The sequence below is a fragment of the Coenobita brevimanus genome, chromosome 79, assembly GCF_032717465.1.
Source record: "Coenobita brevimanus isolate Jiangsu-jjx chromosome 79, ASM3271746v2, whole genome shotgun sequence".
Lineage (NCBI taxonomy): Eukaryota > Metazoa > Arthropoda > Malacostraca > Decapoda > Coenobitidae > Coenobita > Coenobita brevimanus.
This window is the reverse complement of record NC_137032.1, coordinates 11,245,507-11,260,656: the sequence shown is the minus strand read 5'-3', so window position 1 is coordinate 11,260,656 and position 15,150 is coordinate 11,245,507. Positions and strand designations below refer to the sequence as shown.

The 15,150-nt window shown below is 40.7% G+C and overlaps 1 protein-coding gene across 1 annotated transcript in view; it reads left to right on the top strand.

Annotated features, from left to right (window-relative positions):
* The first annotated feature begins 6,895 nt into the window (after window positions 1–6,895).
* The window catches only part of LOC145409023 (putative neural-cadherin 2), a 532,112-nt gene continuing 523,857 nt past the window's right edge, over window positions 6,896–15,150 (top strand). Inside the window, exons 1-2 of the mRNA XM_080279591.1 lie at window positions 6,896–6,917; window positions 7,256–7,384. Coding sequence (XP_080135717.1) covers window positions 6,896–6,917; window positions 7,256–7,384 — 151 coding nt within the window. The remainder of the gene's footprint in view (window positions 6,918–7,255; window positions 7,385–15,150) is intronic.

Below are 15,150 nucleotides of genomic sequence, written 5' to 3'. Positions count from 1 at the left end.
CAAGAAAGAAGCTAGGCAATTCCCGTTCACTTTCATGTATTTACATCTCCACTAAAGATGTGAATATGCGATAGCGTTCGCCAAATTTTGTGTTCCTTTTTACCTTTTGAATATCTGCATGAAGTACCTGCAGAGAGAGAGAGAGAGAGAGAGAGAGAGAGAGAGAGAGAGAGAGAGAGAGACTGACGGACGGACGGATTGATATAATATTGCAAAAACACATTTATCGAAACATATTCCATAAATGACAAACAGTATTAACTAAACATTATCCAATACTATCTTATCGCATCATGAACGTAAAGATGGCTAGGGTACGTACTACAGACGTTTAAGGCAAGAAGTAACGAAAGTTAAGGAAGGAAATATTCCTAAAAAAGGATCCTCAATAGGTGGAAATACAGCCCATGAAACAAGCCTCCTTACACTACTGAATTTCGACGGGCAGTGGCAGTGGTGGTGTGGTCTCAAGGGATGTGATGGTGAAGGGCTGGCCGGGTAGGAAGGGATGTAATATACAGCTGAGGCTGGGGACATTGGTTACAGGATTATGCGAATTGGATTCAGGTCAATCGACGGAAATTAACTCCGTCACTTCGAAGACACATAAAGTTATATTAGTTCTGGTACATTTAGATTATTTTATTAAGTTTAAGGGGTACATATTGTTTTGACTGGGTTAATGAAGTTCATATTCCAGTTGTCAAGGTCAAGAAACCGGCCATTAAAAAGAAAAAAAAAATGCCTTGCATACAGCAAGAAAATAACACGTCCTTAGGCTGATGTGATATATTAGCCTAAAAACTAGTAAAGTGAAACTGGATATGTAAACTGATTGGTATAAATATTTCCTGGTTCCTAACATTGCCAGATTAATAGTTTCAGTTCACTGACATAAGTTTAAAAATTTAGTTCTGTTACATCCAGACGTATTTATCCAGTTGTATATTTCTCAAGCAAGAACGGCAAAGTACAGCCATCAGTAATCCCTTCACACGATCGGGTCTCCTAAGGTGAATAAATATCACCTGATGACAGCAAGAATGAAATTACAAAAAGACATGCTCGAGCTGAAGTTGTTATAGTAAAAAGTGATATTATTACCCGCTTAATCATCGGGTAATGTATAAATGTCGGGAGAAGTGTGGGATTCTGTTCCAGCTAACACCAACAAAGAGTGAGTGTGGGAACATGATAGTGTTAAGACAGTTATCATTAGCCCTTTCATGGTTGAGACAAGTCTAGTATACTACTCCCATCAAACTAGATGATTTAAGTCAGCGGAGAGTGAGTCGTGGCAGCCTGTGAATATTTTACGTTAATTTCAGCCTACTCTCTCCCACAACAAAATTAATCTAGTAGCCTAATCTGTTCCTACTGAAGCCAGATGGTGTACTTACCCGGGAGTATGACGTATAGGCCCGAGAGTGTTTAAGCCTTTTTGAACAAGAAATTATCCACGATATATATATATATATATATATATATATATATATATATATATATATATATATATATATATATATATATATATATATATATATATATATATATATATATATATATATATATATATATATATATATATATATATATATATATATATATATGCGAGAGGGGTGTCTGTTGAGCAAGAGTGGCTGCGCGTGATACAAATGATTGGAGGGAAACTGTGAACGAATAAATGATGACGCAGCCCCGAGAGGATATTCTTCCGTATTTGGTCTGATCAGCTGATCAGGTCAGGTGCGGGAAAGGGATGGGTCCATTATGATGTGGCAGTGGTAAACCAGCTCTGCTGTCAGGCCTTGCTGCGGATGTCACTGATTGCACTGCACCGTTGACCCTCGAGCGGTGTGGTGTGGTGATGATCTGTCCCTTCACCCCTTGGGGCTAAGATGCGAATGAATGTGTTTGTGTGGATGAGTAGATTGGGAGTGTGTCGTCCTGTCTCGGCTACCTCCCTTTATTTGAGGGAAGCAGCCTAGGTATATATATATATATATATATATATATATATATATATATATATATATCAAAATCTCTCTCTCTCTCTATATATATATATATATCTATATGAGCCTCTGGTACGGTGGTAAAGTGTGCATTTTCGTACATTGTAGAACAAGAGTTCGCGCCCCGCCAGAGTAATAAACTTTGGGAGCGTTGTTCTGGCCACCTACTGCAATGGCGGACATAACGAGTGCTGTGGCTGAACCAGTGTCGCATACTATAAAGTACAGTATGCTTGCACCCAGTCGGCTTGCGCGGGCCGATTACACTGTTCGTTCACAGACTGCACTCACATCCAAAGCCACTCCAACACTACGGTTACACTTACAAGCACTTCTCACCCTACATACAGCCCCTGCTAGACAGCCTAAGCCACTTGGTAGAGATACATTGGCTGTATCGTCCCCACTTCGGTCGGAATAGGCCGGTCCTGCAGTGGACACTCAAACGGCTGAGATTATATATATATATATATATATATATATATATATGTATATATATATATATATATATATATATATATATATACATACAAAATTGACGGGTTTATGTAAATGCATGACTTTCGCCATGGTGAATGTATCACCGAGAGAGCAGCAGGAATAAAATAAAAACACCCGTACTGATGTGGTTAAGGCCGAGAAACTAAACTGATCGCTTGCACACTATATACAGTATATTGAAGTGTGAATTAGGTGTCCAGATAAGGGGGGTGGGAACCTTGAAAAAGAAAACGGAGGGCACGGTATTAGTACTGTAAATGCTGAATGAAGTATAAGGGAGATCACTATCGCTCACTGGTCATCAGCAACTGTACCTCCGTTGCGACTAAGAATGTGATCCATGTTGGTGTACTATTTATTAACGAGAATTTGCCCATCATCAGTCTCTTGAATTTTGACATGGTTTACCCAGGACGCCCTGATTTTTCGTTTTCGGTAATATACTTTTTCACATCTCGGCTCTGGCAAAATTTTTTCTGCCTTCGTCTCTCCGAGCCTGAGGAAGGTGTGAGATAAGTTGTTAAAAGCTTCTTATTAACTCGATACACTTACTCCTTCAGTACAGACACTTCGTTTTAATACCATTCTTGCAACCATCGGATTATTTTATTAGTTGAGTGCTTTCCCTGTCTGGAGATATTAGATTCAGCCTTAACCACTTGAAGGAGACGAAATCGTCTAGAGGAAAGAAGGCAATAAAACATGTCATCTGATCCAAGGAATTAAAACAGATTTGCTGAATATTAACCCATTTACTACAAGATGTCTTACGTAAATTGAATTAAATCGTGGGACGGTAGCAAGAAGTATAAAGACGTCCATATATCACACGAATTAACAAAGACTTCCTTTAACCTCCGTCCCCCTTCAGTCACTCAAGTCTCCAAGGCCAAAGGGGATTTATGATGTTCTGCTAAATATTGACCTCGTCATGCCAGGAACAACTTGAATTCCAGCGAATACCGAGCAGCTGAATTCAGCTTCTTGGATCACAGGGGACTGTGTTAAAACTATTACCATTATCTCTCTAATGGGCGAGACTCCTCAACTGCTTTATTCCATCTATTGCAAACGACTTTATTCAGCTGAGCGAGTCACAAGAGACTCAGATTGTTAACATTTCTACCCTTAACACCCCAATAATCGAGACAACGTTAATGCTTTATTCCAACTTACTACAGACGATATAATGGCGCTGAGAATAAATCAAAGAAACCTGAGATTGTTAACCGATAAAGAGATAGAGTGGCAGGATGAGCCAGACAGATAAGAAGAGAGAGAAATGACGTCGGTATGAATGACAAGCTGAGATGGAACAGACAAATAACAAATAGTTCAGAGAGGAGAAAGTTGAAAGAATCATTTATTATAACCTTCCCGTTACAATCAGTGCATTTAGGTATATCCAGACTAATGCCAAGAATCGCTGTTCAACAGAGAAAAATTTAATGTTAAGGACTTCAAAACTTATCCCGAGAACACATTCTCTGCTGTTATTATACCTATGAATATCATTCACCACCATTAGATCATTTTGTACACTCTAGACAAATCCAGGTCAAATTAAAAGGTAGTAAATTGTAACCCACAGTCTTGGCACGATATATGTGGAGAGAGAGAGAGATACATTGGTGCTACCAGCTCCCGTGTAGTTACTCCTAATAGACTTAAGTGCTCCATCAGAATTTCGTTTTTGTCCTTATTATTCCAGTCCCAGAAAGACCTCATTGTTCAAATGAACTGTGAAGATGTGCATAACATTATAGGATGATGAGTATCACTGGAGAGAGAGAGAGAGAGAGAGAGAGAGAGAGAGAGACGGACGGACGGAAGGACGGAGAGGAATAGGAAGAGGAACTTGGTTAGTGGAAGGCAGGGTTAGGATGCTGATGGTAATAATGATATGATAATTATGATATTAGAGTATGCATACCAGTTATGATATACAGTACATCCATCCATGTATCCATCCACTCATTATAGACATCCATCCATGTATCCATCCACTCATTACATCCATCCATGTATCCATCCACTCATTGTAGACATCCATCCTTGTATCCATCCACTCATTATAAACATCCATCCATGTATCCATCCACTCATTATAAACATCCATCCATGTATCCATCCACTCATTATAAACATCCATCCATGTATCCATCCACTCATTATAAACATCCATCCATGTATCCATCCACTCATTATAAACATCCATCCTTGTATCCATCCACTTATTATAAACATCCATCCATGTATCCACTCAGCCGTCATCCTAACCCTCTTTCCATGTACAGTACATGAGGTGCAAGAAAATGGAACATGAGCGTACAAGAGTTGGAAAGTATTTTTTATACAGTAATCCTGTGTGTGTTTGTGTGTGTGTGTGTGTATGTGTGTGTGTGTGTGTGTGTGTGTGTGTGTGTGTGTGTGTAATGCAGCCAGTAATGGAAAAAAGATTTTAATGAAACTTGGCAGGATGGTTGGAACAGAGTCCCAGGTGGGCCAAGTTCAGTTTTGTGTCGATTGATTATTATATTCTGAAGGGGTATTTTAGCCTTTAATTTTCCCACTGGTGGCAGGAGGAAGTGTTGTCCGGCCAATAGAGCCGTTCAGCACTTTGCTTCTGTGTGCACGCACAGATCGATGGTTTCCAGCAAAGGAAAGCATGAACCAGAAACAGCTGTCATTTGAGCAAGTGCTGAACTGCCTCATTGGTCTTAAAATACGTGCACGTAGCAGAGGCTGCAGGGCATTTCGTGGAGATTTTCATACGTTTTTGCAGGGGTAGAGAGAGAGAGAGAGTAGGGGGTTGTGAATCTACACTACGAGATCTATTACTTCATATGAGCCACAAACAGACGATTTTATTAGGCATACAGTGGTGTAGCTGTGGTAGTGGTGGTGGTGGTGGTGGTGGTAGCTGTCGTGGTAGTATACTGTGATGATGATGGTGGTGGTGGTGGTGGAAGCTATGATTATGGTGGTATGGGTGGTTCCTATGATTATGGTGATGTGGTGGTGGTAGCTGTGATTTTGGTTTTAACTGTGGTGGTGGTGGTAGCTGTGGTTTTGGTGGAAACTGTGGTGGTGGTGGTAGCTGTGATGATTGTGGTGGTGGTAGCTGTGGTAGTGGTACGTGTGATGATGCTGGTGGTTTAGAGACTGTTCTTGTCACAGCTAAACAGTTTCCATTGCCACCACTCACTCAAGCATTATCACTCTCCATGCACCATCGTCTCTTTGCCAACACATCTCCATTTTCTCTTCATATAAAAGCAACAATTTTCAAACCAGTATTACTCGTTGTGTGATGTAGAAGCCTGAGTCTAGGTGTTGTATTGCAGAACATTAAATGGTTATTTTAATAGCCTACGATATCCAGTGACTTTACATGGTCAAATATCTTCTAGGCGCCTTTTATATCCTCATATGGGTGGAATTCAGTACTGATATGAAGAATACAAACTTTACGTCTGTCTCAAGTGGCGCTTTAAACCATTACTTCCATATGTTTGTTGCTGTTCATTGTATACGTCTCACCACGCCACAGGAACAGTCCAAAAAGACACAAAGGATCACATGTGACTTCGACGGCAGAGAACATGCGAAAGAGAAACGATGACAAAAGACCAACACCAATAAAAATTTAAAGTAAAACCTTAACAGATGTGCGCAAAAAACACAGTGCTCTGAAGCCATCCATAGAATCACATTTAACATTTCATACAATTGCCAAAATTAAACAGGCACACTGAAATTATAGCTACGACTGGCACAGTCACCACTATGTACTTCACACTCATGACGACATGGTCATTGTACAGTACTTGTATATAACCTGCTTCCTCACGACTTTCTAGAACTTAGGTACGACTTTTCCATGCAAAGGATTAATTCTTTTTAATCAACCAAACCCGTACAATGAAGGTTTCCTTTACCCTTTTCCAACTGTTTTATGTATTGATATTTGGTGAGCTTAGGGAGGGTCTGTTGTATTCAGTGGGTTAATTCTTCTTCCATAACCCCCTCCAGTATGGTTCCTTTTTTTAAATTATTCTATTAAGAAGTAAACTATTTTATCAGATTCAGGAAGCGCTTCTCGTAATAAAGTAGTGAGGGATTCCATTTAAAACGCAACATCTTTATAAGAAACCTTTATTCCTTATAAAGTTGTCAAGAAATAAGATAAAACTCAGGATCATAGAGTGATCTGTGGGCATCTTGTGTGACATTTATCTTATTCTTGCTATCTCCAGGCAATGTTTTCTCTTCAGGAATGACAAATATAATTAAGGAGTAGGACTGGACTTTCTTACTTAAGCCTTTAACTATACTGATTTTTTTTTAACATCAAGAATTTAGTATTCAGCTCCAGGATGGCTTTTCGAACTTCATGTGGTACATATACAGTAGTTTTCAGTAACTCATTTAGTACAAGACGTCATTGCTTGGTTGAAGAAATTAATTTAAATGCAGGAAGAAAACAAGGATAATAAGACATAGGCATATTGTAACAGTTAAGGATTTAAACTTACACTGCTTAATGACATGGATTAAAGGACCTCTGTCGCCCTCCTCTCCAGCTACTTGTCTGTTGTCAAAATAAAGGCTATTTACTTTATTCTAGTCTGTCTATGTTTTAATGATATTTTGCCAGTTTATGAAGGAAACCTGTTAATAACTACCTAAGTCTCCCGTGTGACACCTGTTCAAGCTCTATTGGTTTTCTCCCCCAGCAACGCGTCTGCTGTCAGAAAGCGAGTCTGCCCCCCTGGAGTTCTCTCAGCCCCGATACTGTGCCGTGGTTGCCGAGGACGCCCCCCTTACCACCTCAGTCATCACTGTCACCGCCACGCACAAACACGGTCAGTACCTACATCAGAATTTATCATTTCGCCAACCAAGGGGTTTGTGATGAAGAACTATCACGTTCCCTGAGTGGATAGAGCTAGTCCTAAGGTCTAAAAACATTCTAAAACTAGAATAGATAATAATAAGGCAATGTCTGAGAGGGAAAATTATTTCCATACAGGGTAGCCTGTAAATAGAGCTCCTCTAGAATTACCTGGCGGTATCATCTGTGTTGGGGAAGCAGCTCTGTCTGCTGATGTGGGTGTGATTGTGGCAGTGGAAGCATGAAACTAATTAATGATATAGGATAGACAATGATAACACTGAATGAGTCATCCTACAGGACACGAGAAATCGCCCGGCAGCGTGGAAGAGGAGCGTTACATATTGACCACCGTGCCCTGTATATCATATTACTACTAAAAATATTAAGTAAAACAAGTTACAGCCCTTCAGTCAGTACCCGCAAAGCATTGTTTTGTTTATATCAGTTAGTAACCAAAAGGTATTGGATTACCATTACTAATTAGCATTTCCAAAAGGAGAGATTACTATTATTTCTTAATCCTTATATAGTAAGATAGTCAAATTCCCGAGGAGATCGCCATTAACACATCGCCTTCACATCACCCAGTCCTCTGCCATCAAGTTGCCTTTCCTCCAACTCATACCAAGGTCATTCATCTACCTCTCCACCCTATCTCTCAATCTCATCCCCGGTCTCCCTCTCCCTCACATTCTCGCTCACATATGTTTTGCTGATTCAGATGTCTTCCATTCTTCTTTCTCTCCTCTTTTCTCTTCACATATCCCGACCATCACAGTGTAGGCTACATATAATATTTTTAAGCACAACATTAGCAGTACGACGCACCTAAACGTCCACACACATCCCCCCCCACACACAGACACACACACACACACATACACACAGACACAGACACACACACACACACACACACACACACACACACACACACACACACACACACACACACACACACACACACACACACACACACACACACACACACACACACACACACACACACACACACACACACACACACACACACACACACACACACACACACACAAAATCATTCATTTCTGCATTCGGATCTGGATACACCTCAAAATCTAATATTCTTTTCCTTGTTTCTCTGTCCATCCATTCACCAAATTTCATAGATATGCGTGTAGGGTATCTCAAACAGCTGTTTGAGATACCCTACACACAAAACGATAAAGACGCAGGTTAATACGTCACCTCCTTTCAACTTCGCTGACAGGAATAAATATTAAAACAATCTCACCGTCTCCATTACCCAACCAGTTTGCTTCGCAGTTCAGTCTGTGATTTCATTCACATCAAAGATTAATTACATTCTTCGTTGCAGTCACCTATAATTTCTTTTCTTACACATACTTCCAAACTCATTCACCACGCCTTCCAACTGGCTTGCATAATTATTCATCAGAATATTACAATCAGAACACAACAGTACAGGCAATTTTCAGCCCTACCTTCCCTCACTAGAGACACTCCCACATCAACTGCCACACCATGTATCTCTCTTATAACACCATGCATGTATATACTGGACAACCTAGTAAGCAAGACAAATCCCATGTCTAAATCATGTTTGTTTCTCAGTTTTTCGCTAACTCTGTCGAAATGTATCGTTCCCATGAACCTACCCTCTGCCCGTAGAAGACAAATATTCACACGACTGCCACATACTCATCCTTCCTCTTGCCTTTATACAAGGGAACAGTTATACTTGACTTCTAATTTGATGGAACCCAGTCATTCTCCCGCGATAATCTGCACATTTACAGACCCTTTCACCTGCTACTCCTTCCCCATATTCCAACATATCGCCACAAACTCCATTAGTAAATCGTGTTTTCTACATTTCCACTTTCTTCACGGCCTTACACACTTCCTTCTTACTGATCCCTTCCTCTTAAATTGTTTCACTTTTACCAACCATTACCCAATCACTTGTACTTGCGCCACTTTAGTTCTGATATTTCGTAGTTCATTAAAATTCTATATACGCTGGATCGCTTTGCTCTCTCTCTTTTTGACCAACATTCCACAGTATTAATCTTTCATCCCTCGGCTGCATCCCTTCTCACCTTGTCTTACTTTCTTAATTTCCAGTAGAAAATGTTTCCTGCATTCCCTCAGCTACTCACTCATGTTATTTCCACCATTTTCTTACCCTTGATTACTAGTCTCTTCACTTCTCTGTTCTTCCTAACATAAGCTATTTCCTAGTCTTTCTACATCCTTAGTCCCTCTACTTCCCATCCAGTCACTGTATGCTCTCGTCTTCTTTTTTACAACGCGAAAACCTCATCATTCCACAACGCCTTTTTTTTTTTTTTTTTCACCCCCTTGCCCCCTTTCCCTCACCGCGCATACCACCTCACGTGCTGTACAAATGTTGTCTGTGAAACCCTTACATCCTCCACTTCCGCCATCTGCTCCAAGTTGATATTTACCCAGTTACTGTTCCATATCTTTCTTGAACGCCACTCTGCATTTCTACTCCTGCAGCAGTTGTACTTACTTTACGCAAGTTGTTTTCTCCTGTGTTTCTCTGTCTCTGTTCCCCATTGTTTTTGCATCTTTATCCTTAACCCTACGTCATTATCAGACAACCACTCCCTACTCCCTTGTGCATAATATAACCAAGCATAGATTTTATGTTTCCTTTATCATACTTTATCATTCATTGCTCTGTGTTCAGCCAACCCGCCTTTAAGCTTTCCTAACCCTTGCAAAAGGGTGAGGAAAATCACGTGAAGACAGCCAGAGCTGTAGAAATTACTGGAGGTAAGCTGAGCACATGCTGATACCACTACCTTAAAACGCACACAGGTCAGACTTTAACCGTACCCAGTGACTTTGACATTTGATTCATTGTTTTCAGAGTCGATTCCTTTAAACTTTGCCTAACCTTGAACCTCCCCACCACGCTCGGTCTAAAATAAATACATACTCTGCATTTTTTCTTAGTTGACCTACCTATGTAACTTTGACTATGTCTTACTGTTCTATAAAACAGTATGTCATCTCCTTGACTAACGCTCATCCCTCCCTCCAGATAAGATCAAAACTGTTTATTTTTTATTTTTTCGCAAACACACAGGTCAAACTCTGCCCCTGCCCTGTAGCCCTGACTTCTGACTGATTTTCTCAGACTTGACCCCGTTCGTGCCTTACTCACAGTCCTTCCACCGAGAATGGGCTTAATAGGGTTAAAACTTTTTTTTAGTTGAATGCCCAGTGGCCTGAGCCACTGACCTACTGTTTTCAGAAGCAATAGGTCATCCCCTGGTGACCCTCATCCTTTTCATCACGTTATACTAAAATCAGATTAAAATTGTTTGAGACTAATAGTATACTACATCTCGGTCACTTACATACTTACTTACTTACCTACTTAAGTACTCAGTGATAGATTTGAATGCTGAGATGCTTGTCAGCATCTTAAGATACGTCAACGGACTGAAGGAGTTAACAAAACATTGCCATACTGGTTGTAAGTGGAATTAAACTGGTTAGTCACAGTTTCGTTATTTTCTTGGTCATTAGTCAAAGCACTCATCAGGCGACTTATAAAGACAGACCAGATAAATATTCTGGAATATAGGGGAGAGTGTAGCTGTGGAAGAACAGTTGGGGATAAAAGACTCGCCTGATATTTCGTCATTTCTGCCTTTCACTCTCCTGTGGTGGCTAATTCTCCTAAGCAGTGAGACAAAGGGTAGTTGTTCTGTCCAAGGTTGATTTCATTTTATATTTTGCATCAAGAATAAGTGGATTGTGGACGCTGAGGAATAGTAGTTGAAGTTTTCACCCTAAATTTACAGAGTTTGCGACAGTTCATCTTTATTGTCTCGTAAATTACAACAGTGGCCGATAACTCATACGCTTTTCATATTGTCTCTGTTATAACAGTAACCTGTATAAATCAAGGTATATATTATAGACTAGTCATTTAGAGGCTTAGTAACTGCTGTACATTGTGTGTGTGTGTGTGTGTGTGTGTGTGTGTGTGTGTGTGTGTGTGTGTGTGTGTGTGTGTGTGTGTGTGTGTGTGTGTGTGTGTGTGTGTGTGTGTGTGCTCTTGTTCGTCCAGGGATTGACGGAGTTAAGTAATAATGATGCGGTGGCGGTAAGCAAATATGTCATTTTCACTCTGGCCAACTCAGGTCAATTTTACTCGCCAGCTCTGGCCAACTTCCGAGACCTGATTGTCGTCAACTCTGTTTTGGTTGCTTTGGCTATTGACAGATGAATTTACTCTGCCTAAAGAGCGCTTTTAATCGCCATTGTGGGAGCTTCATTCGTCTACCAGTTACCTATATATTGGCATACCTTACTTTCATTGCATGTGCCTGTATCAGTTACTGTCATTACCTAATATAAACACTTTTTTTTAAATAATTTTGTGCTGTCTACTAAGGAAGCTAGGTCTGGATGAAGGTTATAAGCTATGGACATCCGCTTCAAAATGTAAGCGGCAATTGGAGGTTTGTCGAAGAGTTAATGCAGCATGGGACGTATTCTGTGTTCCATATCCTTAAATATTACGGACTATGGTATCCTTGCCGGGGTCTACTTAATCTGTCTATCTATTGCCAGACGCCATAATCCCTTAAGGGGTGGCCATTTGACTTTGAGTTATTGGTTTTATGGGGAGGGGCACTAACCCTCCACCAACCCACTTGTTGACACGTAGGGAGCGCGTATGAGTTGGTTATATGGTTACCACCCAGCGTTGTAAATGGTTTCTTGGCTTACAGGAAACCATTTGGCTTGTCACTCAATGCAAAGCCACCTGTAAAGGAAAGAAGAGCAATAAGAAGTGACAGGAAAGATGGGAGATATAGGAAGAGAGGAGGGCAGGCACAGAAAAAGAATGATAAAGGATAAGGAAGAAGTAGGCAGCACTACATCAAGTGAGTGGATTAATAATAATAATAATAATAAAAACTAAAAACCTAAATTGGTACAGGCCGTAAACTTGTCATAATACTGCTTGCCTATTTTCGTCCTTCGCAGCCTCCGTCTGCTGTGTCGGTAGAGCATTTGCTTACCATTCCTCCTGGCTTCTGCTCAGTCCCAACTGGGGACGGGCCTTGAAGGGCGGGCTGCATCTTCATCTTTCATGTGTTCAAAAATATTTCACACCGCTACCCAAGTATGCACCACTGGGAAGGGTCGAATCGTCTCTCCAGTGGCGGGAAGTCGTGTCCACTGGCCGAGCAGATTAATTCCCTTCACGACCTGTAAATCACGTACTGAAAGCAAAAAACATTACTACCACCCTGGGTCATTTCTGTGCACAGCTGCCCCTACAGTACATACATATATACATATATACACACACATACATACATATATACATATATACACACACATACATATATGCATACGTACATGCGTACCTACTTACAAACATGCATACATTCATACATACATACATACTGTTTCGAGATTCCCTACGTGACGTACAGACACTCATTTGCTTGCACACCCACTCAAACATCTCAAAATTTCACACAAAATTCTCCCCCAACACCCCAAAAGTCTGCTAAATTTCAGCATACCGATTCGTTCTGGACTGCATGGGACGCATTACTTCTCCATTGACAGAAACAAGTTTTCCTTGATCCTGCGTAATAGATGCCCGTCTGAACCCCCAGCCACATAGTTTAAACTGGCATAATACAGTTGAACGACGCGCGCGCACACACACACACACACACACACACACACACACACACACACACACACACACACACACACACACACACACACACACAGAGTCAGAAAGATAGACAGCAAACAAAATTAACATAGATACAAACACCCGGACAGACATAAACACATGCCCAGTGACAGACACATACAAAAAAAGAGAGACAGACATACGGCCATACGCCAGACAAGAACGTAGACAGGCAGAGAGAGAGAGAGAGAGAGAGAGAGAGAGAGAGAGAGAGAGAGAGAGAGAGAGAGAGAGACCGACCCCCCCCCACACACACACACTGAAGTAAAGAAGCCACAACGACTTCAAAACAGACAGACAAACAGACGGCCAGACTGATAAAAAGGATGAAAGAAAGACGAAGACAAAGAAACAGAAACAGAGATAGATAAAGCAAGGCAAATTAAAAGACACGAGCACAGACACCCAGACGCGTACACACAAAGGACAGAATTTGAATTTGAAACTGTTTATTGACTTGAGTATTTGTCCAAAGGATGAGTATATATTATTTCTGTTCTCACCCTGTACCGTGTTGGTCCCTCAGAAGGGATTTTCATGAATTGGCTAATAAAGTTGAAGTTATATACATCTTATTAACTAACATGTATATAATATACATTTAAATTTAAGATCAAGTGAGTGAAATGGTACAATCATAAAGGATCAGAAATAGGTGAACTGTAGGACCGGCTAGCAGATGGAGCCCCAAGGGAGGGTGAGGAGGAGTCAGCAGTAGCTATCCAACCCTCCCCCCTCCCCCAAATCTTTCTAGGTTCCATAGCCACCTCACCTCCCACAGCACCCCCACTCCACTATAGCCTCACTACACAGCTATACTTACAATGCCCAGTCACTGGCTAGATCATTATTTTAACTTATAAGGAGTTATATATTGAAATGCTTTTATACTTTAGGTATGTACATACACACTGCAGGATCACAAAATTACAGATAATATATCATTTTTTTGGAGTAAGTCTTTTAAATCTGTGTAAGATTTTTTCAGTCTTCTTATTGTTAATCATCCAGATTACCTGTTCTGTTACATCTGTAATATCCCAATTCCATATTGAGGGAGGAGAGGACAGTGTAGGACTTAACGTTGTAGTGTGAGGGCATCATGATCGCCAAACCCACATTATCTGTCTGAGCAGCCACAAGGTATTTATATTCTCAAAAGTACTTATCCAGTAAACTCAGTCTCATGGTTACTGTATCAACTAGCACGTTTCCCTGCCTCCCATAACAATACATGTGTCCTGAGTGACATGTATATAGTGTCTAAATGTTGAGCTATTTTCATACAACTTTGTTCTTCTCTCCAATGCAGTGGTTTCTTGCTCTTCAGGTATTATAGTGCTTAGCTGACGATTCGTCAGATAGCATGCTATGTCTACATTTTCCTTCTCTGTTGCATTTTTGGCCAAAATGTCGACTCTTTCATTTGGCTTTATACCTACAAGGGACGGTAACTAAGAGAACGTGACATTATTTCCGCCTGTCATTATTACTTTTGTTATATTTTTACAAGCTGAGGTTAATGAATCATACTCAGGATTATGGCTGTTTAAGGACTCTATAGCACTTCTGCTGTCAACAAACATATAAACATTCTTTCCAACAGAAGTACACTTAGACAATCCTAAATTTATGGCCTGGAACTCAGCTTGGGTGGACGAGGTGTGGTCACCTAGTCGTAGGCTGAACTCTTGCTCTGTTTTGTTCCCGTCGGTGTACTCTCTCATTAGTATTCCACATCCCGCCTTCTCACCCTCACTCACAGACCCGTCACAAAAAAAAATGCACACTGTTCACCTTTGGTAGCTCGTTGATAATGCCATTGTATATGTATTTCAGTTCACCTGGGATATAGTGTTCTTCTTTCATTATTAGAGGTCTGATGTTTACGTTCACTAATCCGCCCTCCCAAGTTGGACGATTAGGTTTCTCGCCCAGCAGAAGTGTACAGTGCTCTCGCAAAGGAT